This window comes from Phoca vitulina, unplaced genomic scaffold (genome assembly GCF_004348235.1).
Source record: "Phoca vitulina isolate PV1807 unplaced genomic scaffold, GSC_HSeal_1.0 scaffold22, whole genome shotgun sequence".
In the NCBI taxonomy this organism is placed as follows: domain Eukaryota; kingdom Metazoa; phylum Chordata; class Mammalia; order Carnivora; family Phocidae; genus Phoca; species Phoca vitulina.
Genome location: NW_022589725.1, coordinates 8,462,498 through 8,488,855, shown reverse-complemented (window position 1 = coordinate 8,488,855; position 26,358 = coordinate 8,462,498). Strand labels below are relative to the sequence as shown.

At 38.6% G+C, this 26,358-nt stretch overlaps 1 protein-coding gene across 1 annotated transcript in view; it reads left to right on the top strand.

Annotated features, from left to right (window-relative positions):
- The window catches only part of CTNNBL1 (catenin beta like 1), a 157,286-nt gene that overhangs the window by 67,214 nt on the left and 63,714 nt on the right, over positions 1-26,358 (top strand). Inside the window, exons 8-10 of the mRNA XM_032420188.1 lie at positions 6,525-6,597; positions 6,834-6,892; positions 8,590-8,738. Coding sequence (XP_032276079.1) covers positions 6,525-6,597; positions 6,834-6,892; positions 8,590-8,738 — 281 coding nt within the window. The remainder of the gene's footprint in view (positions 1-6,524; positions 6,598-6,833; positions 6,893-8,589; positions 8,739-26,358) is intronic.

The window sequence follows — 26,358 nt, the reverse complement described above, 5'->3', positions numbered from 1 at the left end:
GATGTCCTTTGGTTTTAGGACTAGACTTGTTTCCCCATGTAATTCTCAATTTCTTCTTTCCCCAACATTCAACACATTTTTATTCTCCAAAGCCTTAAAACATTTTGGGAGTGAGGAGTGGAGGGGAAGAAAGTAGGACACAGAGTTGAGGGGATGGGATAGATGACAGGGACCTGAGCTGTTCGTGGGGTGGCCATAGGTGAGAGCTCCAACCTTAAAATATACAAAACAATCCAATAGCTTTTGTCTCTGAAGTCAAGACCAATTTCTTTCAGTTCCTTGAGACTTGATACTACTTCAGGGATCCTTCATTAAACCAGAATGTCAGGCCTCCTCTGCCCTTCTAAAGGTGTTGAAACTTGCCAGTCTTTTTTTGAACTGGTAACAGGAAGGGAAATTGAGACCTTTGGGGGTTTGGCTTGGATTACATTACCCTAATGAGAGTAATAAAGAGTCCCACTTGACAGTCTAGCAAGCTAGTGACTCTTGCCTTTTAGGCACAGCGTTTATGTAATCCTCGGGGCATAAATAGTTACATTGCTGTCTCTAAAACAGTTTTTCAAGGTTTCAGGGTATCTAAACATTAAAATGCTATTTGCTTATTTTACTAGTAAGCAAGTGCCCTTAGAAAAATCCTGTGCTGCCCAGATCATTAATGAGAATCCTGCTTAAGGGTAAGGCCAGCAAGAGGCATGTTTTTAAAAACAATGCCTTGCTCTTTTTTCTCATCATCTGGGAAAGTGCTTGCTATAATTTTCACCATCATAAACATACTGAATCTGAGTGCTGGACCTAGATCCTGACTTTCACCAGTGGAACTCTAAAAAATACAGATTTCCATGGGGCACCTGGGTGGTTCAGTTGGTTAAGTGTCTGCCTTCAGCTCATGATCCCAGAGTCCCAGGATCGAGCCCTGCATCTGCAGGCTCCCCGATGAGCAGGGAGTCTGCTTCTCCCTCTGACCCTCCCCCATTTCATGCACACTCTCTCACACACACTGTCTCTCCCTCAAATAAATAAAATCTAAAAAACAAAACAAAAGCAGTTTTCCAGACCCTTTGTCTCAGTCTCCGTCTTTGGTATATTTTAGAGAAGTTCCACCTATGATTCTAATGGACAGCCCTCACTAATATCCTCTGCTCTCTGGAGATGTGAACATTACTCTTAGCCGTTTTTATTCTGCACTACTCCTGCACTAGATTTAACACCCCATTTTCAGTGTGCCGTTCCCTGTTCAAGAACCTCTTTCTACACGATGTTGATGACCTCTCCAACAGATCCCACCTTTTCTGCTTACTTTTAAAGTCCCCTTATACCTGGCCTAGTCTGACTTTTTCATTTCTCATTTTTTAAACATTGGTCTTATTACTTTTCAGACATTTTTTACCTACCCCCTGCTCTGCAAAGGTCAGAATGATTTTGACCTCTGTATCTGTTGTTCATGCTCCTCCTTCCACCAGGAATGACTCCTGTCTTTCTTACATACTTCTCAGTTATTATACACAGCCTTCATTAATCAGTTTAAATCCCTACTCTTCCATGTAGCCACCATCATTTTTAGAACTGGAAGGAAATTTATAACTTCTATCGCAAATTTAAAAAAAATCGAGACCTATAGAGATTAAGTGCCTTGCCCAAATTCATACAGCTAGTTAGAGATAGAGCTGGGATTAAATCCAAGACTCCAGACTTTCTTCACACACCCTTTCCATGGCATTACTTTGCCCCCCAGCCCATTGCCACCCTCTTTCTTGTCTGAATATCAGACATTTTACTTTTTCCATACTGGTTCACTTGTGGGAGGCAGCAGATCTGGGTTCTGACATTTACCTATAACTGTGTGACATTTATCCTCATGAAGCATTTTTTCTTCATCACCCAGCAGCAGACCTTCTTGGTATATGTGCTTATTGTCTTTCTTTAAGTATCCATCAACTCTTTAAAAGCAAGGACTGGGTCTCCATTATTTTTGCATCTCCCAGTTGTTCTCAAGGTGTGGTTCCCGTGGCAACATGTTAAAAATGCAAATTCTTGAACCTACCCCTTGACCCGCTGACTCCACCCATCTTGGGTGGGACTGGCAGTTAGTTTTAAGAAGCCCTCCAGGTGACTTGGTGTCTGGTTAACATCTGAGAACCACCATAGTTTATGTTGCCTGTTAAGCCTTGCTGTTTGACTGATCATCCCATATTTATTCAGTAGTCTTTGAGTAATTCTTTAGTGAGTGGCACCTTGACGAGTCCTCTTTTGGTGCTGGTAGCCTAGCAGTATATAGAAATACTCACGGATTTTTCATCCATTTAATGAAATGTCACTAATTTGTGCTAATGAGGATGAAACCCATTGCAGATGATTGCATTAAATGGGTTAGCAGGTGAGCAGGTAACAGGAGTGTGAGCCAGACCATCACAGTTCATTTTTATGGGGAATACCAGCTTATTAGGATGTTGTGTACTATTGAAAATAACACCAAAACCTAAAGTTTTATTTTTCCTTTTCTAAAGAAACAAAATTAAGATTCCCTTTGTTTCCCAGTTAAATCAGTGTTTCAGAAACAGTTGCAACATTCAGCATATGAGCTAATGAATTGAGAATTGGCTACATGATACTACGTGTACAACTGGTTGATGGGAAGTTCTTAGCCTCCTATGACCAGGAGCTGGGATTTTACAGGGCACAATCTGCTTCAGCAATTGTACAGAGCTGTGGATGTGTCTGAACCTGCCCCATGTGTTCCAGGTACCAGAGGTGAGCTGCAGAAATAACCTGCAGCTTCTGGCTGCGGGTGGGAGCATAATTGTTTTGTACTTTCCAAAAAAGCAGCAGTTCCCAAAGAGGTGAAGTTTAATTTTATTCGAGGCTAGTACATGCTGAGTACAAACCTATGCTTGACTCTATAATTACTCTGACAGCTGAAAGATTTAGGATCACCAGGCTCCTGGATAGAAGAGAGCCCCCAGAAGCTTCAAGTTCCCTTGGTTAACTTTGCAAACTCCAAGAGACCATATCTCCTAAATGAGTTCTCCTTTCTCCTGATTTTAACTAAATATCCTTGTAATTTGGCAGTTTGATATTTTGTAAGCTTGGAGGCCATCGTCTCTGGCTGATATTTAAATAGAAATAAAACTTCCTTGGTGGCTTTTTGTCTTTGGCTAGACGTGAAAGAATAGACTCCTTCCTTCCCACCTGGCCCACAGTTTCCTTTATTTCTTTTCCACAAGATTAAAATACTTGGTTGTCATTATCATCACCATTAAGTTTTCCCCATCTGATATGAGTGTCATGTGTTGGCTGTTGACTATGTGGGAAGCGTTATTCTGGATACCTCACATATATTATTTCTGATCCTTACAACCTTCCAAGTGGGTGCTGCTATCCTCAGTTTACAGATGTGGGAAGAATTCCACAGAAGAGAAGTGATTGCCCCAGCCCCACAGGAATTATGGGGCAGAGCCTGTGACAGTTGGGCCCAGGTATCTCCAAAGCCTCCCCTTCTTGCCAAGGTACTTTCCAGCTGGTACCCCTTTCAGGCTCTGAAGCATTTTAGGGCTCAGTGTTGGGGAGTTACGGGGTCTAATCATTTTGACTTTCTGATTAGATTCCTCCTTCATGCCAGTTTTTCAAAGAACCTATATTTTAATAGAAAAAGTGATGAAATTATAATTTTGATTTTTAAAAGTTTACTTTGGGCAAACTGGAAACTCCTTGAGGTGTCACAGCAAAAGCTGGAGATTTCCTGGGGCAATCAGGAATTCTCAGTAGAGGGGAACTAGCTGTTGGGTGCCTGTGATGTATATACTGTTTAATTTAATCCAACTACCCCATGAAGAAATTATTACTTATTTTTACTTAACATAAGAGGAATCGGGCGAGAGAGGCAGAGTAATTTGGCCAAGATCATGTAGCTGAAAACCGTAAGAGCTGAGATTCTAGCCTGGATGTTTCTGATTATAGTCATGAGAAAAACTTAGGTGTTAGGTACTTCCATATTACCTTATTTAATTCTCATAGTAACTCTCCTGATGTTATGTTATTTATTTATTTTATTATTTTTATTAGGATGTTTTTTATTATTTGCTTTTTACAGATAAGAAAACTTAAGACTGAGAAATGTTCCTTGGGTCATATATGCCCACTCTCAGTTCATGGTGCCCTGGATGTCTTAGGAATTTCGTTTTTACAGTGCCCCTCTGCCAGGAAGGACCTAACAATCGTGTTTATTAAGTAGTTAGGTCCAAGCAATTTAATACGTATTTATGTCCTAACAATTTAGTAGCCATTTGAAAAAGTAATACACATGAATTAAAAGAAAAAAAATATTTTTATTTTATACTTAAAGACCACAGTTACTTACTAATAGATGTGTGTGCCTTTGAGTGCTGCACAACTTCTAAAACCTTGGAATCCAGTTGAACACCACCACCCTCATTCCTGCTCTCCATACTGATTTTCACACAGTTCTTTTATTACAGCAACCACCAAAAACCAGCTTCACAAAGACAGGATGTCATCAAAAGAGTATACCTGGAGCTAGTAGTTAATGCAGTGTTCAACAGATGTCAAATGTCACTGTGCTTTCTTTGGAAATTTTAAAGTATCCTGCAGTGCCCCTGTGAATTGAGTTTGACACCCCAGGTACCTCGGCACACAGTTTGGGAACTGCAGACTTTGTGTCACATGGGTGGTACATGCTCATGAGTCAAACCTAGGTGCATCAATCCTAGATTCATACATATATTTTTTAAACATGACCGTGTTAATTATTAAAATTATTTTTAATTCAGTGTAATATTTTTAAATGCCGTAACAATGGACAAGGTTCATGTCTAATTCACCTGTGTGCTTTCATGTTTAGTTCTTTGTCTTGCGTATAGCAGATGCCTAATAAATACTCGTTGAAAAAAAAGAGAAAATCTCCCCCTCATCTTGGAGATAGGATTTATAAAATCAAATAAAGGACAAGAGGCATTGAAACCACAGAAAGGCTATGATGTCTTTTGGCTTCTTTTAGTTACGTGCATCTTGTTTCAAACAAGAACCCTGGTCCTTGAAAAGCTGCATATAAGTGAAGTGGTGTGGCTTAAATCATTTAAAAATACCAATACTTGTAATTTAAATAATTTGAGTAATTTTATTAGCAAATCCTTGATTCTGATAGAGATGCTTACCCCTTGGCTTATCACTGTGTTTTGATTTTTATAAAACTGCTTTCCTTAAAGTGAAACATACTACAGATTGCATTTAAACCCTGGCTGTTATATACTGAATTTCTTGAAACAAGGCCTCAAGCTTGCCCAGGGAGCATACCTTGCAGTCAGTACACGTAAGACTTTGCATTAACAGATCTTTTAACCTAAGATGGTCAGCTTCCTGAAACCCTGTGGGGTGGACTTAGGCTTGACGAGAAAGACGTGCATAGAAAACTGAAAAGTTGCTGGGTGTTGCTTCATTAGGGGCCACTCTTCCTTCTTAAGTACAAAATCAATGTCCAGACAGAACTGTGAATAGCACTAAGGTGATGGAGGTGTTAGCTCTAAGACGAACACTTCCCTGTCCTTTCCAGGTACAGAAATGATTTGTCATTTCAAAAACCTGGATAGGTAGCAAGACTGCTGCTGATTAACAATTGTTGTCTATGTGCCTGCGTTTTAAGGATCAAGGGACGGTAAATAAAAACACATCGATGAGGTTTGGTCCTCTCTGTGCACCTTTATCCAAAGGGGCCTTATTAATGGTGAGATAGTTGAGTCTCGCTACCGAAGCAACAATGTGGACAGCCATAAAAGATAGTCTCTGCAGTAGATATGTCCCCTCTGAAACACCAAGTAGCAGAGCATGCAGCAGGGAAAGAATTGTGGGTAGTAATTTGGGTGTTAAAATATTAACACATTTCTGCATTTTTAATGTGGTTTCCTTTTTAAATAGTAGGCAGATTATGGCACACGAACAGATAGGTTTATGATTTCAAATTAAATTTTAAGCATTAAAAAAATGCAAAAGGAACTACTTTATTATAAATACATTCAACTAATCTAAACAAGAACTTGCTTTCTTTTCACCTTCTCTGATCATCTGTCAGCTAATTTACAGCCTAGTTTTGTGATTGTAATATGTGAACAAAGCTTCATAATGGATTTTAGTCTTAAAATTTCAAAACTTTCAAAACTTTCAATCATTCCTCTAGTTCACATTTGAGTATATACTATGTGCTAGACAATAGTCCCTGGACTTAAAATGGGGAACCTGGGAAGGCTTCACTGAGGAGGTGACTTTCATACCTGGACATTAGCAATGTGAGAGCCATTGTGTACATCTGCCATTTATGGTTTTACTATGTAGTATTTGAGTCTGATTTCTTGAGAGCAAAGGCAGACTTTTTTTTTTTTTTTAACCATTAACCTGCCTTTTTGCTTTCTAACTTCTACTTCTTTCTAACTCAGATCCTAGTTCTTGTGAAAAATTCGTCCTGGGGAAGGAAGCATGGCCCCTTAACGTTTTTTCTCATTTCTCCTATTTCCCCACAGGCAAAGATGCCTTTCGATGCCAACAAACTGTATTGTAGTGAAGTGCTGGCCATATTGCTCCAGGACAATGATGGTGAGGCTCCCTCTCAGTACTGATATTCTGTTAGGATAGGAGCCAGGCTTGTTTCAGATCATGACAGCAAGCTCTCTTGCCTTTGGCATCCCCTTGCTCTCCCTCTCGCTCTCTGTGCAGCTTTTGTACTCTGTCAAGCTGTATTGATTTTGTTTGCTGATGTATCAGTGTTAGACGGCTGTAAAATCTGACAGTTAGCTTCATTTTTTTCTTCCTCTATTTTTTTCCCCTTTTAGAAAACAGGGAATTGCTTGGGGAGCTGGATGGAATCGATGTGCTTCTTCAGCAGTTATCCGTGAGTAATTCTTATGCTTCCTGTCTGCCGTGAAGATACATGGCCTGCTTTAAATGGGAGGTGGAGCTGGAAAATGTGGGAAGAAATAGGCCGTGTGATGCAAGCCATATGGAGTATGTTGGCAGGTTTGAGGTTACAGTGGAGCTACATAGTTTGCCTCCTTTTCTTAGTCATTTACTCTTTATGACTAGGTATCACTGTGTATCTGCTATGGATTGATTTTCTCTGTCTTCTGATATTTGTCAATTCAGAAGAGGTGTGCTTCCTGCTTAAGTGTATATTCTTGGGCCGAGAATACCAAATTATTTCCAGTTGACCCAGTCCCAAGATTAATCACTTTCTTTCCTTTCAATCTGCCAGTAAAATGGATTCTCTTCATTTAGAATCCAGATAAGCTCAAGGAATACAAGTTCCAATGCTGTGGGATAGAGGTCACGGAGGAGGATAGGGAAGGATATGGTTCTAGAAGCTGGAATAAGAAATTAGAAAATGGGGGCGCCTCGGTGGCTCAGTCGTTAAGTGTCTGCCTTCGGCTCAGGTCATGATCCCCCAGGGTCCTGGGATCAAGCCCTGCATCGGGCTCCCTGCTCGGCGGGAAGCCTGCTTCTCCCTCTCCCACTCCCCCTGCTCGTGTTCCCTCTCTCGCTGTCTCTCTCTCTCTGTCAAATAAATAAATAAAATCTTAAAAAAAAAAAAAATTTAGAAAATGCCATTTTCTCATTGTAAGAAATGTAAGTCTAGTTGAAATGTTCTGCTGGCATTCTGAAAATACTGTTAAGATTTCTTCTAACAAATCTCTTCTGAATCTCTTTGCTATGCCAAAACCAAGACTGAATATAGATCATTTGGATAAACTCTTGAGTGTTGGGAGTGTCTGAGATGTCAGTTTGCATACATCTGCCATCTTGGTGCCAGCAGCCTGAGTGGCTTGGCCTCCACCCCAAAAAATAGAGCTTTGAAATGTGAATCTGTTCCCAGTGTTCTGGGAAGGTGCTTAGTCCTGTTCCTGCAAGATTATTGATCATTTTTTAGTAGAGTCTATGGGTATGCATATACTGTTAAAAGGCTTTCCTCTTAACATGCCGTATATCTCTGGCAGGGACGAAATGTCTGCTTTTAGCTGTTTCCATGACTTAGAGCCACAACTGCTGTGTGAGGCAGTTCAGTAGCCCCAACGGTTAGGAATCTTCCTTAGGTTGTGGCCCTTGCAGATTGTGGTTTCTTTTAGAAGGGGTGAAATGGGTCGTGGTTGGGCTGGGCAAGTAGAGGGCTTTGGAGGTAACTGGCAAAGTTGTTTTTTGACCTGGAGATGGTGGTTTCAGCTGTATATGCCTTTTATGGAATTTTCTATATCTGTGCTCTATTTCACAGTAAAAGGGTTTTGTTGGTTTGGGTTTTTGGTTTTTTTGCTTTGTTTTGTTTTTAAATCTGCCTCCTTGGAACTATCAATCACTTATGGACCCAGTGGTCAGTTGAGTGTTTTGGTTTTTTGTTTGGGCTGATAGCTATCTAATACCTGTGACTCAGAAAGTCCAGTTTCTCTAACATGGAAGCTGCAGAGAATTTTGTTTGGTGAGCTTCTGCTTCCTCAGTTGCTGGGGTTATCAGGACAGGCAGACTTTGGAAATTGTTGAGTGCTGACTGATGAAAAGATGTTCTCTTATGGCTCTGTGTTTTCTGGTGTCTTTGCTTGACAGGTGTTTAAAAGACACAATCCTAGCACCGCTGAAGAGCAGGAGATGATGGAGAATCTGTTTGATTCACTCTGTTCCTGCCTAATGCTCAGTTCCAATCGTGAGCGCTTCCTGAAGGGTGAGGGTCTGCAGCTGATGAATCTCATGCTCAGGTACGTTTCTTATCTCCTAGTGCTCCGTTTTTTTTGTCCAGCTCCTCACCGTTAGCCCAAATTCCAGAACACATATCTATGGTCTTTTAGTCCATTGAGTTTATTAGATACGAAAAACAGTAAGGCCTTCAGGGGTGCGTGTGCGCGTGTGGCACGTGCCTGCGTGTGTGTGTGTGTGTTTGGTGGGGGGCGGGAGGGTCTTCTCTCAAGTTAGAGTGGGTGAATAGAAAGTACATTTTGGTCTGTTTGTGCCCTGTTGTATCAGTTGGTGATATGACTGCTCTCTTGAAGGGAAATGTCTTTTTGCTCCTTCTCTTACTGTGTTGGTTTTGGGAAATCTAGTCATGATCTTCTAAACATACCCTATGTTAATTTCTAAACTTTATATCACATAGACCTATCTATTCCATATGTTTGTCTGTATTTTTCTTGTTGATAGCAGAATATCATTTTTTATTCATATATATTTTTCATTATATATTTTCTGTGAATTGCACATGTGCTATGTGGCTAGCATAGGAGATAAGAAAATGTGCAAGACAGTTCTCGAACTTTTCTTTATAGTAATTTCCTTATAGATCTTATTATTTATGCTCTAATTCCTTAAGGTATTTAAAATGGATATCATGTTGGGGCGCCTGGGTGGCTCAGTCGTTAAGCGTCTGCCTTCGGCTCAGGTCATGATCCCAGGGTCCTGGGATCGAGCTGCGCGTCGGGCTCCCTGCTCAGCGGGAAGCCTGCTTCTCCCTCTCCCACTCCCCCTGCTTGTGTTCCCTCTCTCACTGTGTCTCTCTCTGTCAAATAAATAAAAATAAAATCTTTAAAATGGATATCGTGTTTAGTATATTTCATAGAATCCTAATGTTGGAAGTAAATGGGAGGTAGCTTGTGTCAATAACCCTTGAGAAATGGGAGCAGGGGTATGGTGACCAGAGTGTGGTGTGGGGTTAAGGGGCAATTTTTTAAACTCAGAGCCACTAGACCATGTTTGTGTGGCTGGAAGACACTAATCATTATTACTCTTCATGAAATCGAGCTAGAGTCTGCATTCTTGAAACTTCTGTTCATGTACATGCAAACTATGCTAAACTAGATCTTTGAAAAAAAATTTTATAAATTCAATAAATGTATCTATTAAATATAATTTAGAATATAGACATGCAAAACTGCTGTTAAAACACTGATAAGGTACTATGTTAAGTGCTGCGCTTATAAAAGAAATGAGTAAGACAGGATTCCTGCCTCTAAGAAGCTAAAAAAACAGCTCTTGTCACGTAAACACAACCCAACTTTGAGTGTAGATTTCTTTCACTCTTTTTTTCTGTAATTATTTCCTTGTTTTTGCCAGCTTTTTAGTCCTGTCACACATGTAATTTTCTGTACTGTTTCTTTTTAAACTTAACATGGCATTTCTCATGTGGTGACATAATCTTTGTGAGAGTTTTCAATAACTGGATAATGGACTCTAAGGAAATGTAGCTTACTTAGTATTCTGTTGGTGATATTGAGACTATTTCCATTGTTTTGATATTGTAGCAAATTCTTCAATGATCATGTTTTTGTTTAAAACTATTTTTGTATTTAAGATTATCAAGGTATATGTTTCTAAAACATCTTCTCTTTAGACATGTGTAGGGCTGGGGGCACAGTAGACCTCTTCGTTTGTCCAGTGCATACGAGACCTTGGATTGATTGAAAATCTTCCTTTGTGGAATTGCTTTAAAAAAATCTATTTTAAAGTGCAGAGAGGGGCATTGGAATTATTCGGAGGCCTTTAGTGTTCAGCTGATTTTTGCTAGCTTTACTCTCTTGAGTCTTTTGTTTGTTTATCTCCTTTACCCTTCTAATTGCCTGTCCTTTTGTTGAAATGACCCGCCTTCTCTCGAGTAAATAGCATATAAAGAAGATGCATTTGGCTTCCTGGGCCTTCTAACCTTAAAACTGTACTCTACAGGGACTTTCCTAAGCTTCTTAAAGGTCTGAACTGCCAATGTCTTTGGATGGTTGAGTGCAAATATGAAGTGATGTATTCCTGTAGCATATGGGTTGGTAATGTGCGGCAGTGGGGAGCTGAATAAATAACCAGAAATATGGATTATTCAAACAGGAATGCTGAGATTCTGGGAGCCTAATTAAAAAGGTGCTCCAAAAGCCTTAGAAATTGTACCTCTGTAGGATCTCCTAACTTTTCATTTTTGAATGCTGAAGTTACTGTTAGATTAATTCTTTTCATTAACTAGCTATTTTAGCAGATTCAGCATTCCCTTTTCTCTCTTTCCCATGCTTCTTTGTTCTGTGTTATTTTTCTTCTTCAGACTCCCAAATGGAAAGTTTAATTGGGAGGGATTTTTTTTTTTTCCTACTAGATTCATCCTGATCTAGCAAGAGTTGCCAAGTTGCTCTCTATTTAGAGAGAAGCCCGTTCAAGACTTGGAGGCTGTAGCACAAGAAGTTTAGGAAAATTCTGTGGTTCCATTGCTCCTGAGTACCACTCTTTACTGGGATTTAGGCATTGAGCAGTCATGAAATGCCCTCCTGGAAAGGTGGCAGTGTGATATAGCATGGAAGAGTGGGTTTTGGGAGTTGAGGTAAATGTGGGTTTGGAACAAAGCTCTTTCACTTACTAGTGGCTATTTGGTGAGTTACTCCAACCTTTCTGACCTCTGACCCTCAGTTTTTCATCTGAAAAATGGGAGTAACGATGCCAAATTTGCAGGGATTTTGTGGAAATTAAACTATATGTAATGTGTCTGGGACAATTCTGCAGCTATTAAAACACTGATAAAGTACCATGTTAACTTACTATGTTAAGTACTAGGCTTAATACAGAGATGAACAAGACAGGATTCTTGCTTTCGAGAAACTCAATCACTAGTGAGGGAGGCCGATGTTAAGTAACTGCAATATAATTTAATGTGTCACATGAACTGTTCCTCTTAAGGGTTTGCATATCTGTGAATTTTTTTTTTCTTACATTTCTGATTATTGATAAGTAAAGGTCATTAGCAAGATAGTCATTTACACACACACATTATCACACATGCACATATACTACCCAATTTAGTATTTATCAACTTTATTGAAGCATCATTTATTTATAAGAAAACATGCCCATTTTAAGTGTACAGTTTTAATTTTGATGGATGTATCCATCTTTGTTTTCAACACAATGGAGATATAAATGACAATGTCCAGTAGAAAAGTAATGCAAGCAAGGTATATAGTTTTATATTTTGCAGTAGCATGGTAAAAGGGTTAAAAAAACAAAATTAATATTAATAATACATTTTATTTAACCCAGTATAATAAAAATCATCTCAACAGGTAATCAATAAAAAATATTATTGAGCCATTTTACTTTTTTCCTACTAAGTCTTTGAAATCCCATGCATATTTACGTCTCAATTCAGTGCTAAATTTTCGTAAAGCACTTGCTTTGTATCTAGGTTTCATAAGATTTATAGTTGAAAAGTAGATTCCCATACCTAAGTTTCTCCAAACATACTTAAATGTTTCCTAATAACTGAATCAAGTATCAGTTTTTAAATTTAAATTTATTTAGTCTGTGTTTTGTTTAGCCTGTGTCACTCAACAGGTGGTTTTTGAGATTCATTCATTTTGCATATATCAGTAATTTGGTTCTTGTTCACTTTTAGCGGTATTCCATTATATTTCTGCATTCCAGTGTATCCGTTTTTTTAATTTATTCACCTCTTGATGAACATTTGGGTTGTTTCCAGTGTCTTGCTATTATTAATAAAGCTGCTTGAAAATCTTTAGACATATATTTTCATCTCTCTAGGGTAGATACCTAGGAATGGAAAGACTAGGTCATATTGGAAATGTAAGTTCACTATTAGAAACTACCAAGCTGTTTTCCAAAGTTGTATCATTTTCTATTCCTCACCTTCCCCCCACCCCAGCAAGGCATGAGAATTCCAGCATATCCTCCTCAACAGTTGATGATTAGGCTAAATTTCTTTAAGAATCTTCTCCCCTATGTCACTTCCTCAGCCCTCTCCTTACGCCCACCCACCTACCCACTCCCAAATGTTGAGGATTAGGTTCTAGCATCCTGTGCTTTCCACTATGGGAGCATTTACCATCCTGTGTGGTAGGCATCTGTTTGTCTCTGACTGTACTATAAGACTCTTGAGAACAGAAACCATGTCTTCTTCCTCTTTTATCCCTAGTACCTAGCAATAGATACACATTAGGTTCCCAGTAAATATTTTCTAAATGAATGAGAAAAGGATCTAAGAAACATTTTTGCTGTTTTAAATCATTGGGTTATAGAATTTCTAGCAAATCCCATTCATAGACCCAAAGAATGAGGAGTGATTTGTTAAAAGCCATATAGTTGAGAGCTCAATCTTCTGCCTAGATATATTTAGTCCTAGTTTTCCCTGTCAGATTTTTAAAAAAAGATTTTATTTTAGAGAGAGAGCATGTGTGCAGGGGGAAGGGCAGAGGGAGAGAGAGAGAATCCTGAGCAGATTCCACACGGAGCGCAGAGCCGGATGCAGGGCTCAATCCCAGGACCCTGAGATCATGACCTGAGCCGAAATCAGGAGCTGCTCAACCGACTGAGCCACCCAAGCACCCTTCCCTGTCGGATCAGTTTTTGAACCTGACCTTCAAGGCTCTGGGGAATCCAGGCATCAGCTGCAGTGCTGGGCTTGCTGCCCTGTTTGGCCCGTGCTCGTGCTGTGCAGCAGAGCAGAAGCCAACACAAGTGTCCACACTTCAGTTTATCCCCCTTTGGGACATTTGAACCTCTCAATACTCTTCCTCCGTAATCCTCCAAGGTATTTCAGGGTTATGGTTTAGGCATTCATTTCTTACAACCTTTCTACTCAAGATCCAGAGAATTCCTTCATGCAGATTTGCAGTCCCTCAGCATTTGTTTATAGGGACTGTAAGGAGGTCTACTACCTCTGCCTTTACCGGACAGGCCTTTCTCCTCTGCTTTATCCTCCCACCCAGGTGTTAGTTTAGTTGTCAGGTGACTTTCTTTCACTCCTGTGTTAAGAGTGTTTGGATTCTACAGTAGTCGACAGAATCAATAAGAAAAAAAAAGCTTTTCATTTTTTGTTTTTCCTCTGTCAAAGGACAGATGAAGACATTTTGGAAAAGAAGAAAAGATTGTTGAGGTGATACTTAAAAAATGGAACTCTTGCTGTAGAAAAAGCAGCAGATAGCCATCCTAGCATCTAGGAAGCCCCCCCAAAAAAGGAATATCTCATTTAGTCATAGTGTTTTGATAAGGAAAGAAAAATGATGGGGTGAGGGTAGAAGGCACAGAACCTCTTGGACAGTATATGCTGTGTATATATAGTATATCCTCCCCTGATGGAGAAAATACTTCTCCTTGTGTGTCCTCATTCTTTGCTTTGAGTATCAAGAATTATGGTCCTGAGAGGATGTTTGCGTGGTCTTTGGCTAGCAGCAGAAGAGTTAAGATATGACTGTGAGCCAAGTGGTATTTTTGTAGTCAGGGATAGTTGAGAGAAAAAGAAAATTTAGGAAAGTCACAATTTATTGTGAAGTTTAACAGAATGATCAGATTCAGAGAGTCTAATTCTCAGTAATAAAACTAACTGATACTTAGTGGGGGGTGGAGGGTGGCCATTATAGAATTTAGCCAGACATGAAGGTAGAGCTATACAAATGCCCTCTTGCCCCCTGGATGGAGACTGGTTTGCCTTTTCTACACTCTTGGTAAGATGGTTGCTGCAAATAGAAGATTTCAATATATCAGGTTTAATTATAGACTGTACTCCAAATCGTTTGCTTCCTGCCACCACAAAGCACTTTTTTTTAACAGTATGTCCTTGTTTCAAATGGTTCAGTGTTCTTTAAGAAACAACAAAGCCAGTGGGAGACAGAAGAATTACATTGTCAGTTTCCTTGAAAATGTTGACATGAAATTTATTACTTCTGTTGTAAAACCCTGTTGCAGTTAGAAAGAGAAGAGACCACTGAGATCCCAAGGGATGTGTACAAATGCAGCTTGGGGTTGTGTAGCGGAAACCAGTGAACCTATCTTGGTTATTAACTGTATAGACAAAAAAAAAAAAGAAAGAAAGAAAGAGAAGGGTACAGAGACACATCCCTTTAGGAACTACCGATTTTTTTTCCCCCTGAGGTTTCTCAGTAAGATTTTCCTTAATCTAAAGAAAAGTGTCTCTGACAAAGAGAACAAAAAAATGGCGATGGTGTACCATCTACAAAGTAAGCTTTTGCAGGCCCAGTTCTGGACTTGGGCTTGAACCAAGTGTAAAGGTAGGCAGGCCAGCCTGGGGAACTTTTAAATCTTGAAATTTTATTCCCTTTGTTTTTGTCTTGTTCTATATTGGTTTTGTTCCTAATGAACATGGGAAGGTCCAAACGCAATCGCACTATTAGTACTCTGGTCCTTTTCAGGTTTTTGTTGTTTTTTAAGAGCTAGAGCTTTTTCTTCTTACTTTCAGTCTCTGGGATTTAACTGCAAAAGCAAAATAATAATGCAAACATTTTAGAAATCAGTTGAGCTTCCTGATAGGGTTGTATACAGTTTGTGCTCCATGCTGCACACACAATCTTGCTTGTTGTTTGTCCAACAAGCAAGCGTTCCCTTTCCCCATTCACGGAATATTATCATTCTTTCTAAGATGGATAATAGTAATTTGTACCTGTTCTCTGGGAACCAGAAAAACGCTTCAAAGCACAAAGTAATCCTTCCAACAGCCCTCCAGGCTGACGTTACTTCTTCATAAATGGAAAGTGCTGGGGCTAAGAAGGCAGATTAAACTGAAGCAAGATTACTTGGCAGGAAATGGTGGAGGACCTGTCGGAGCCCTTCCATCAGACTTCATAGCTATTCATCATTCCAGGGCTGCTAAATTGTACATATTTAAAGTACACAAGTTGATGAGTTTTGCAGTGTGTGTCGACCTATCATAACCATCACTGCAAACATGACAACAAACATATTTATCCTACCCAAACGTTTCCTTGGGCCCCGTGGTAATCCATAACTCCTCTCCCTCCACCTCAAGTCTCTAGGTAACCATCGATTTGCTTTCTGTCCATTATAGGTTAGTTTGCATTTTCTAGAACTTTATGTAAATGGAGTCATACAGTATGTACTCTTTTTTCCCCCCTCTGGCATATTTAACTATAATTATTATTTTAACTATAATTATTTTGAGATTCATTCCGTGTATATCAATAGTTTGTTCCTTTTTCTTTGCTGGGTAGCATTCCATTTTATGAATATATCTCAGTTTGTTTATTCACTTGTTGATGGACATTTGGGTTTCTAGTGTTTTTGCTCTAATGAACAAAGTTATGAATATTCAGGTACATATCTTTGGGTGGACATATTTTTCATTTCTCTTGGATAAATGCCTGTGAGTTGAATGTCTGGGTCATATGATAGGAATATGGTTAACTTTTTAAGACAGTATCAATCTGTTTTTACAAAATTGTTATACCCTACCATTTTTATTCTCACCAGCAGTGTATGAAACTTCCATTTGCCCCGTATCCTCACTAATTCTTGGTGTGGTCAGTGTTTTTTGTTTTAGTCATTCTAGTGGGTATCTTGTGCTTTTAATTTTCATTTCCCTTGTGGCTAATGATAATGGGCTTTTTCCATGTGCTTATTTGCCACTCATATATCTTCTTTGGTGGCGTCTGTTCAACCTCTTGCCCATTTTGGCAGGAGGAGGGGGAGTTGTTTGTCTTATTGTTGAATTATAACAGTTCTTTATACATCATAGATACAGTCTGTTGTCAGGTAAATGTTTTACATATAGTTTCTCTGAGCCCACAACTTGCTTTTCATTTTCATAGTCTTTTGAAAAGTTTTAAATTTTGCTGAGATAAAATTTTTAAATTTATTGGAATGATTTTTTTTTTTTTCCCCATTTGAGTAAACTTAGGTAGTCAGTGTCTTTCAAGGAATTCATTTTATCTTAGTGGTGGAACCAATTGGCCAAAAGTTGTTCATGAGTACTCCCTTATTTTTTAATATCTGTAGAATCTGTAGTGATGTGCTCTCCCTTATTCCCAATGTTGGCCATTGATGTCTTCTTTTTTTCCTAATCAGGCTGGCTACCCATTTTGTTGATCTTGTCAGAGAATCAGGTTTTTCTTATTGATTTATCTCTACTACTTTTTGTTTTCTACGTCAGTGATTTCTTCTCTGATCATTTTTTTTCCTTCTGATTACTTGGTTTAATTTGCTATTCTTCTGATTTCTCAAGGTGGGAATTGAAGATCATTTAATTGAGATCTTATTTTTTTTTAAAGATTTGTTTATTTATTTTAGAGAGAGAGAGAGCACACAAGCAGGGGGTGGGACAGACGGAGAGGGAGAGAATCTCAAGCAGACTCCCTGCTGAGTACAGAGCCTGATGTGGGGCTCGATCTCACCACCCTGAGATAATGACCTGAGCCCAAATCAAGAGTTGACCACTTAACCAACTGAGCCACTCAGGAGCCCCGAGATCTTATTTTTTACATGTTTGATGCTATAAATTTCTCTCTAATTGCTACCTTAAGCCTGTCACACACATTTTGATATGTTGTATTTTTAGTTCAGAATACTTTTATTCAGTTCAGAATACTTTCTGATTTATCTTTTCATTTCATCCTTGACCCATGAGTTATTTAGAAGTGTGTTATTTACTTTCCAAATATTTAGGGATTTCCCAAATATCCTTCTATTTTTTATTTCTACTTTAATACCATTGTGGTCAGAGAACATACTTTATGTTATTTGAATCCTTTTAAATTTATTAAGACTTGTTTTTGGCCCAGAACATAGTTTATGTTACTAAATATTCCTTGTGCATCTGAAAAGAATGTTCTGTAAATATCAACTAGGTAATACAAATAACTCTTACGTATTGATCTTATATTAAGCACCTTTGCTATGTCATGTTATCAGTCTGGTTTTGTTGCAATAGCAACTCTGCAACCTCAAGGACTTTCAGTGACAGATGTTTATTTTTCACTCCTGAGACATCCATCACTGGCCATCTGAAGTTCTGCTCCACATCTTTATTTTGGGATTCATACTAAAGGAACAGTGTTCAATGGGATGTGACTTTCTCATAGCAGAGAGAAAAGGCTGATTAATGCAATAAATCTTTAAACTTCTCCTCTAAAGACACCTATATTACTTATGCTCTCATTTTATTGGCCATAAAAAGTCACATGGCCAAACCTGATGTCCGTGGTGCGGGGAGGGAAGTATAAACAGTGATGTGTTTGAGCTAGCTCATACAGGCTCATGAAAGCTTACTGTGCGCCTCTCTTTCCAGCACCATGTTTAGTGGGATCACATTGGTAACTTGAAATCTGGTAGAGTGGCAGTATTTATGCCATGTAAACTGGAAAATAAAACAATCAGCACTTTTTTCCTGGAGAACTACTTGTTGAACTTTTAGTAGCAAACCCCTGGGTATGTGCCCTTTTTAGGGAGTAGCAGTTAATAAGTGGGAACAAGATTATTTTCTGTCACATTTCATTTCAATAATTTATTAGTTTGTGCGTGTGTTTACATTTTACTAGCTATGACTTTTAATGCAAGATTAAATAGGAAGGAGTAGTGATCAAGGGCAAACTTTTCTTATTCCTGGGTTAAAGGGAATTATTTTATTGAGTATAATGTTTGTTTTCAGAAAGGGAATGTATTTTATTGAGTATAAGGTTTGTTTTGAGTTTTTTGGAGATAGCATTTATCAGATTAAGGAGATTTCTTCTCTTATTGATGTCATAGATTTTACATAATTGATCATTCAGTTTTATCAAAAACTTTTTCTGCATTTATTGAGATGGTTTTTTAAAGTATGGTGAAAATTGCATTAACGGATTTTCTAATGTTAAACTAACCTTTCATTCCTGGGAGAAGCCCATCTTTTTTATGTTTTTTAGGATTCTGTATTTTATTTAGGAATTTGATACCAATACCTGAGTGGGTTTGGCCTGTAAGTTTACTCTCAGAAAGCTTTTGTTTGTTTGTTTTAGCTTTATAAATGAGTTGAATGATGCTTTATTAAATGAGTCGAATAATGTAGGAGTTTAATATTAGAATTATTTCCTTCTTGAATATTTGGTAGAACTTGATAGTGATTGCTTCTGGACTTTAAATTTTCTTTGAGAGAAGATTTTTAACTACTGATTGAGTTTTCTGAATGGGTATAGACCCATTCAGGTTTTCTTTTTTCTTTTTTTTTTTGAGTCAGTTAGGGAAATTTATATTTTCCTAGGAATTTGTCCATCTTACCTGTTTTCCAAGTTTCTGGCTTAAAATTATTCCTTATGCTCTGTTGGCTTAATATCTGCTGTATCTGTAGTTCTCTCCCTTTCTTATCATACCCATTACTGGTTTTTTTGTGTGTGCCTTTTCTCTCTTTCTTGATCACTCTTGCCAAAGATTTGTCCATTTTATTGGTCTTTTTGAAGAACCAGATTTGAGCTTTGTTGATCCTCTTTATTAGATATTGGCAACGAAGGCCTGTGAAACAGATCTGGCTGAGGCCTGTTTTTCCAAGACCAACAAGCTAAGAATGGTTTTTTGTATCTTAGAAGTGTCACGTATATTTTAAAACACACACAAAGAAAAAGATGCTACAGAAACCATATATGGCCCATGAAACCTACAGTATTTTCTGTCTGGCCCTTTGCATAAAGTTTGCCAACGTGTGCTATTTAGAGCCCTGGTTTTTGGTCACTTGATTGTTCATCTTACTTTACCATCAGCTCAGCCATGGCATAAGTGGTTTCTCTGCATACCGGGCCTACCATAGTGCTATACACCAAAATCTTAACCTGTCTTCTACATATTTGTTTTGTTCTCTGGCAATTAGTTGAGCAGTGGTTGGTACCAGTAGTTTATGAAAAATGGATGGGAATAGAAATGGAAAATTGAAAAACTATGTCTAGCAACATAGAAGACCACCATTATTCTGTTTTAGCGGTGGAGTGTCTCTTAGCATCTCCCAGAGCACCAGTGTTCTTTGGCACAATAGTTTGAGAGCAACTATGAATTTGGTTATTTTGATCTCACTGTCTCATTCATAGAAATCCTGGATCCTGGAAGGTGATCTTCTACTCTGGGAGCTGAAAGGAAGTGAACTTTATCGTGTACATTGTAAAGCAAACAAAAATTATTTCATGTGGCATTATCCAAGTTTCTTGCCAGGATTAATTTGTGGTTCACAGTATCATTTAAAGACTGCCTGCCTGTCACCTTTTTTTTTTTTCCATTTGTCAGTCCCTTTTAATCTCATTCCTAGACTCCAGACCCATATGTTTAAGCTGGACATCACTGCTGTGTCTCATAGGCACCCCAGGTTCAATCTGAATTCAGTCCTTTTCACTCCTAGTACACTATTACTTTGCCTTTTTTTTTTTTTTTTTTTTTTTTTTACCCATCTCTCTGCCTCTGATACATTTTCCCTCTGTCTTCTGCTCCCCGCCACCAGCAAGTACTTTTCGATCCACAGGTGTAATCTTTCTAATACACAAAATCAGCAGGCTTCATGTTTTGCTGCTGTCCCTTTTGCTCTTTGTATTCTAGCAGTACCGTGCACCGCTTCCCTGAATGTGCCCAGCTTACTGTGTCTTTGCATGTGCTCTTCTTTCCGTCTGCTTGAAACACCCTCTCCCTTTTCACCTGTCTGGGAAAGACATCCAGTAAAGCTTGGTTCGGGCATCATCTCTTTTGTGAGGCCTCTCTGACTCAGATACGGTCAGCCCTCCTTCCTGCGTTCATGTTCTACTTTGTAGAAGAAAACCTTCACTGTGGTGCTAGGCTTTTCTCAGTATACCCATTGTCTGCATACCTGTCTCGCCTGTGAACTGAGTTCCTGACACACAGGAGCCATGCCTGCCTCTATGTCGTCACCTTCTGTCAGGCACCTGTTAGGTACCTCATGTATTTGATGGAAGAACAAATGAACAAAAAAAGTTATACTCAGAATGCGTGTTTATTGCAAAAGTGTTTTTGTATAATAAAGAACAAGCTAATTAAAACAACAATGGAAAACTTCCCTCTCCCCATCCCTTCCTCCTCGTCAAAAGGTTCATTTTGGCAGGATAAGGAGCAGTAGATGACTGTGTGTCATTTCCCACAACCGCCCACTTTCATAGAGGCTAGCATTCATTTTGGTCCTGGCGTGATCGACAACCTGATGAACCCAGACAAGACTAAGATAAACTACTTGTCCTCCAGTAGAATAAATATTTCAAATAAAGTCAACCCAAGAAAGTCAGGCCAAACAGCTATTGATTGCTAAAAGCCTGAACTTAAGCCCAATGAATATTCCAAAGTTCACCTCCATGCAGCTTGCCTAAATGGTGATCAATATGCAATTACTGCCCCGTTTAAACATGTCTTACACTGCCGACGTGAAGAAGGGTTTTACTTTTTAAATCTTTTGTTTGTTGAATTTGCTTAGGCAGGAAAAAAGAGAGAGAGAGACTTGGCTAAATCAGAGTCTTTTACCTTTAGTATTTCCAACAGTTCTGTGTTATTTGTGAAATGGTTTGAATGTATGCTGCATGGTAACTGAAGGTGTCCTGGTACATGACCATCCTTCATCTCAGGAGGCCTTTTCCTAGTGACTAAACAATGAGGATATTATAGCTTGGTTTCCTAATTTCTGCTCACATCATTATGTGCCCTAGTCATAACCTTTGCAAATTCAGGTTTGTGAAGTAGGATGCTCAAGTCCAGCTGCACCACAACAAATAGATTATTTGCCTAGTTTCCTGTTAGAATTCCAGCTTGGTGTCTTTTTTTTTTTTTTTACCAGTATGGTGTGCAAACTCTTTGTCATCTTTCACTTACACCATTGTCATGGTCTCCTAACTGTCCTCCCTGCTCCCCAGCTCTGTCTTCACTCTAGTGGCTTCATCACATGGCTGCCAGAGTAAGCTTTCTAGAATGTATCCATCTAGTGCCCTCCTTTTCTTCAACATCTCGTGGCTTCTCAACATCTGTGGCATGGAGCCCAGGGGCCCCAGGCAGCACATCTAGGGCCTGTTGTGACCTCTGCCCGCCTCTCCTTAGTCATCTGCTAACCCCGGTCATTCACAGCTACCTCTGCTTTGCCTAGGTGGCATGCTCTTAACGGTCTCTCGTACCTTTGCGTGTGCTGTGTACCCACTCTGTCACCACTGACTTCACTCTCTCCTCTCTGCCTGGCAAATGCTCATTCTTCAGACTGCGTTCAGATGTTATCTACCGTCCATGTGACGCCTTCACTGACTTCTCCCAGATAAAATTAATTATCTCCACCTCTCACCTACTTGGACTTAATCTCCATTGCTTTGGGCTTTTGAAATTATTTATATTTAACTGTCCTTAAATTGCTTAAAGACAGGGAGCTTAGAATTACCAGCAGCTGGTGTAGTGCCTGCTGCATGAAGGCACATGCTCAGTAGTAACCTTTTTTTTTCTTTTAAACTCAGTAGTTGTGTTGAATGTCATTTGTGAGTATCTGTGGGTTATTTTGATTAATTCTGTGGCAAGGGGAGTAAGGTAAGAATATTTATAATACATCCTTGGTCTTTTGAGGTTGGCATCAAGTAAGATGTCCAGCTTTGCTCAGTCCAGGTTTGCTGGGACTGAGAGGTTTCCCAGGATGTGGTACTTTCAGTGCCAAAAATGGAACAGTCTCAGGTAAACCAGGATGGGCTAGCACCAACGGGCCCTATCAACGAGCTTTTTACGCACTCCCCTTTTTTCCACTCACTGGGACTCAATTTTGGCTGGCTGTTTGACCTAAGATAAGCATGCCTTGTCATCCTTAGCACTTTAATAATGCCATGTCTTAATATTGTTTCCTCTACAAAAGACTATCCAAAGGGATGCTATTTCTGATTCCTTTTCTTTGGCTTTCAGGTGAGAAATTGGGTGAAGGGCTTTGGGTTATGTTATTACCACCTTTTTGGTAAGGCTTGCCTCCCCTTGCCTGATAGTCACCTTACTCCATCTGTCCATTCTCCCCTTTTATATCTTTAGTATCCTTATCACCACCGGCTTCTTGATGCTCTAAAAATATGACTGAATTTTCCATATTCTTAAAAATAATAATTAAAAAAAATCTTACCCCGGTTTCCCTCTTAAGCTGATGGACTTTCTTCTCCAGGCTTTACTAGGAGTAACTCACACTCACCCCTCTTACTTTCTCACCTGCTTTGAAATATTTACATATATATCTTCCTTTTCCTATACTCCCCCACATATACATAATCTCTCTCTCCCTCTAAAGTAACTAACACATAATGGTCTCAGAATAAGTGTGTTGAATTATATCTTAACTCCTAGAACCAGTTCTTTACTTGGAGGTCTTATTGTGTCATACAAGGCCTTTGGTATAGCCCATGTTTTCCCCTCAGATCTAAGCTAGGAATACTGTTCCTTTATGCTTCAAAAATGCAGGCTTCTGTCTCTTCTTTGACCATGCCGACCCATTTCCACCGTAGGGCCTTTGCACGTGCTATTCCTTCTGCCTTTAATGTTTTGCCCCTAAACTGTACAAGACCGATTCATCTCAACACTCAGATCTCAATACAGATGTTACCCTTAAAGAGTCCTTCCTTAATAACCTAACCTAAAATATCCTCTTTCATTCTTTTACATTGCATTATTTCCATGACAACACTATCAAGTATCTTGATTTTCCATTTGTCTCCTGCAGTTAAGAATGTAAGCTCCGTGAAGACTGGGTCTTGATCTGTCATATTCACATGAGATGTATCCAGTAAATATTTGTAGATTGAATAATACATGGGGGAAAAAATTATTTGCCGACTTCTACTTTTGCCTGATGATTTCATATTAATTTAGTCTCCCTAAATAGATTTACATGTTTTTGAAAGCAGAAGCCATGTCTTAATTTTTGTTTTTCTCTTGTGTCTACTACAGTACTGAGTAATTCCTCAGTAAATACTGAATATTGGCTTGGTTGGTTGATTTACCAGGTATACTAAGATATGAAATGATTGACTTGTTCCTATCTCATAGAGTGTTAAAGAAAACACTGTAAGGTTATAGAAAATTATACTCCTTAGAGAACTGTTTGCAAGAACAGTAGCCAGTGACAGGGGAAAAATCACCTTTATTTTTTCTTGAAAACAATTTAACTTTCCTAAGTCTAAAAAGTAATACATGTTCATTATGGAAAAATGAAAGATACTGAAAAATAGAGAAAGGAATAATAAGATGCAGAAAGCATTTGACAAAACCCAGCACCTTTCATGATAAAAATAATACCTAAACTAGGAATAGAAGGGAACTTCTCCAACCTTTCATATTAGAGCATCCACAAAAAATCCACAGCTAATATCATACTTAATGGTGAAAGACTGCATGCTTTCCCCCTAAGATCAGCAACAAGACAAGGATGTCCGCCTTCACCACTTATATTCAGCATTGTACTGGAGGTTTTAGCCAGGGCAGTTAGGCAAGGAAATGAAATAAAAGGCATCCAGATTGGAAAGGAAGAAGTAAAACTATTTCTATTTGCAAATGATGTTATCTTGTCTGTAGACAATCCTAAAGAATCCACCAAAAAATTATTAGAACTAATAACTGAGTTCAGCAAGGTTGCAGGATAATATAAAGATTAATGTACAAAAATCAGTTGTATTTCTGTACACTTGAAATGAACAGTCCAAAAATGAAACTACGAAGACAGTTCCATTTAGAATAGCATCAAGGATACAATACCTAGGAATAAATTTAACAAAAGAAGTGCAAAATTTATACTCTGAAGACTACAAAACATTGTTGAAAGAAATTAAAGGAGAGCTGATAAATGGAAAAATATTTTATATTCATGGATCAGAGGCTTAATATTGTGAGATGGCAATACTCCCCCAAAATGATCTACAGATTCAGCACAATCCCTATCAAAAAGCCAGCTGACTTCATTGTAGAAATTGACAAGCTGATCCTAAAATTCATATGGAATTGCAGGGGACCTAGAATAGCTAGACAGTCTTAAAAAAAGAAGAACAATGTAGGATTCCCAATTTTAAAACTTACTACAAAGCAGTGGTTGGTAATCAAGACAGTGTGGAACTGGCATAAATTAATAGAATATATTTGAGAATATTTGAGAAGATAAAACTGTGTGTCTATGGTCAGCTGATTTGCAACAAGAATACCAAGACCATGGAATGGGGAAAGAATAGTCTTCAAAAAATGGTACTGGGACCGTTGGATATCCCCATGCAAATTAATGAAGTTGTACCATTATTTCATGCTACATACAAAGATTAACTCAAAATGAATCAAGAACTAAATATCAGAACTTAAAGTATTAAACTCTTAAAAGCAAACGTAGGTGTACATCTTCATGACATTGGATTTGGCAATGGTTTCTTGGCTCTGACACCAAAAACACAGGTAACAAAAGACAAAACAGATGAGTTGGACTTCATCAAAATTAAGAACTGGTGTGCTTCGAAGGATACCATCAGGAGAGTGAGAAGGTGGCCCCTAGAATAGAAGAAAATATTTACAAATCATATATCAGGGACTTGTATCCAGAATAAAGAGCTCTTGCAACTAAGTAATAAAAAGAATTAAGCTAATTAAAAAATGGGAAAAGGATCTGAATAGCCTTCACCTATGAGATAGGAACAAGTCAATCATTTCATCTTAGTATACCTGGTAAATCAACCAGCCAAGCCAATATTCAGTATTTACTGAGGAATTACTCAGTACTGTAGTAGACACAAGAGAAGTAGATATTTCTCTGAAGAAGATATACAAGTTTGTAATAAGCACATGAAAAGATGCTTGACAGCATTAGTTATCTGGGAAATGCAAATTAAAACCACAGTGAGATACCATTTCACACCCACTAGGATGGCTAGACCCAACAAATCAGCTGACAAGTATTGGTAAAGAGGTGGAGAAGTCAGAACACTTATACATTGCTGGTGGGCATGTCAAATGGTGCAGCCAGTTTGGAAAAAAGTCTGATGGTTCCTCAGAAGGTTAAACATAGAATTACCATATGCCCCAGCAATTCCACTTCTAGGTGTACATACATCCAGGAGAAATGAAAACATATGTCCACTCAAAAACTTGTACAAGAATGTTTTTAGCAGCATTATTCATAATAGCCAAAAGGTAGAAACACCCCAAATATTCATCAGTGGATGAACAGATAGACAAATTGTGGCATATCCATACAATGAACTATATAATTCAGCCACAAAAAAGAAGGAAGTACTGACACATGCTACAGCATGGATGAATCTTGAAAACATGATGCTGAGGGGAGGAAGCCAGTCACAAAAGACCACATATTGTATGATACCCCTTACTTGACATGTCTGGAATAGGCAAAGCCATAGAGACAGAAAGTAGATCAGTGGTTGCTAGGGTAGGATCGGATGGGAGGGGAGGGGGGTGACAGCTAAAGAGTAGGGGATTTCTTGTCAGGATAATAAAAATGTTCTATAATTGACTGTGGTGATAGTTGCACATATCTGTGAATATACTAAAATTCATTGAATTGTACATTTTAAATGGGTGAATTGTATGGTATGTGAATTATATTTTGATAAAGCTGTTAAAAGAAAGAAAAAGGAATAATAAGGC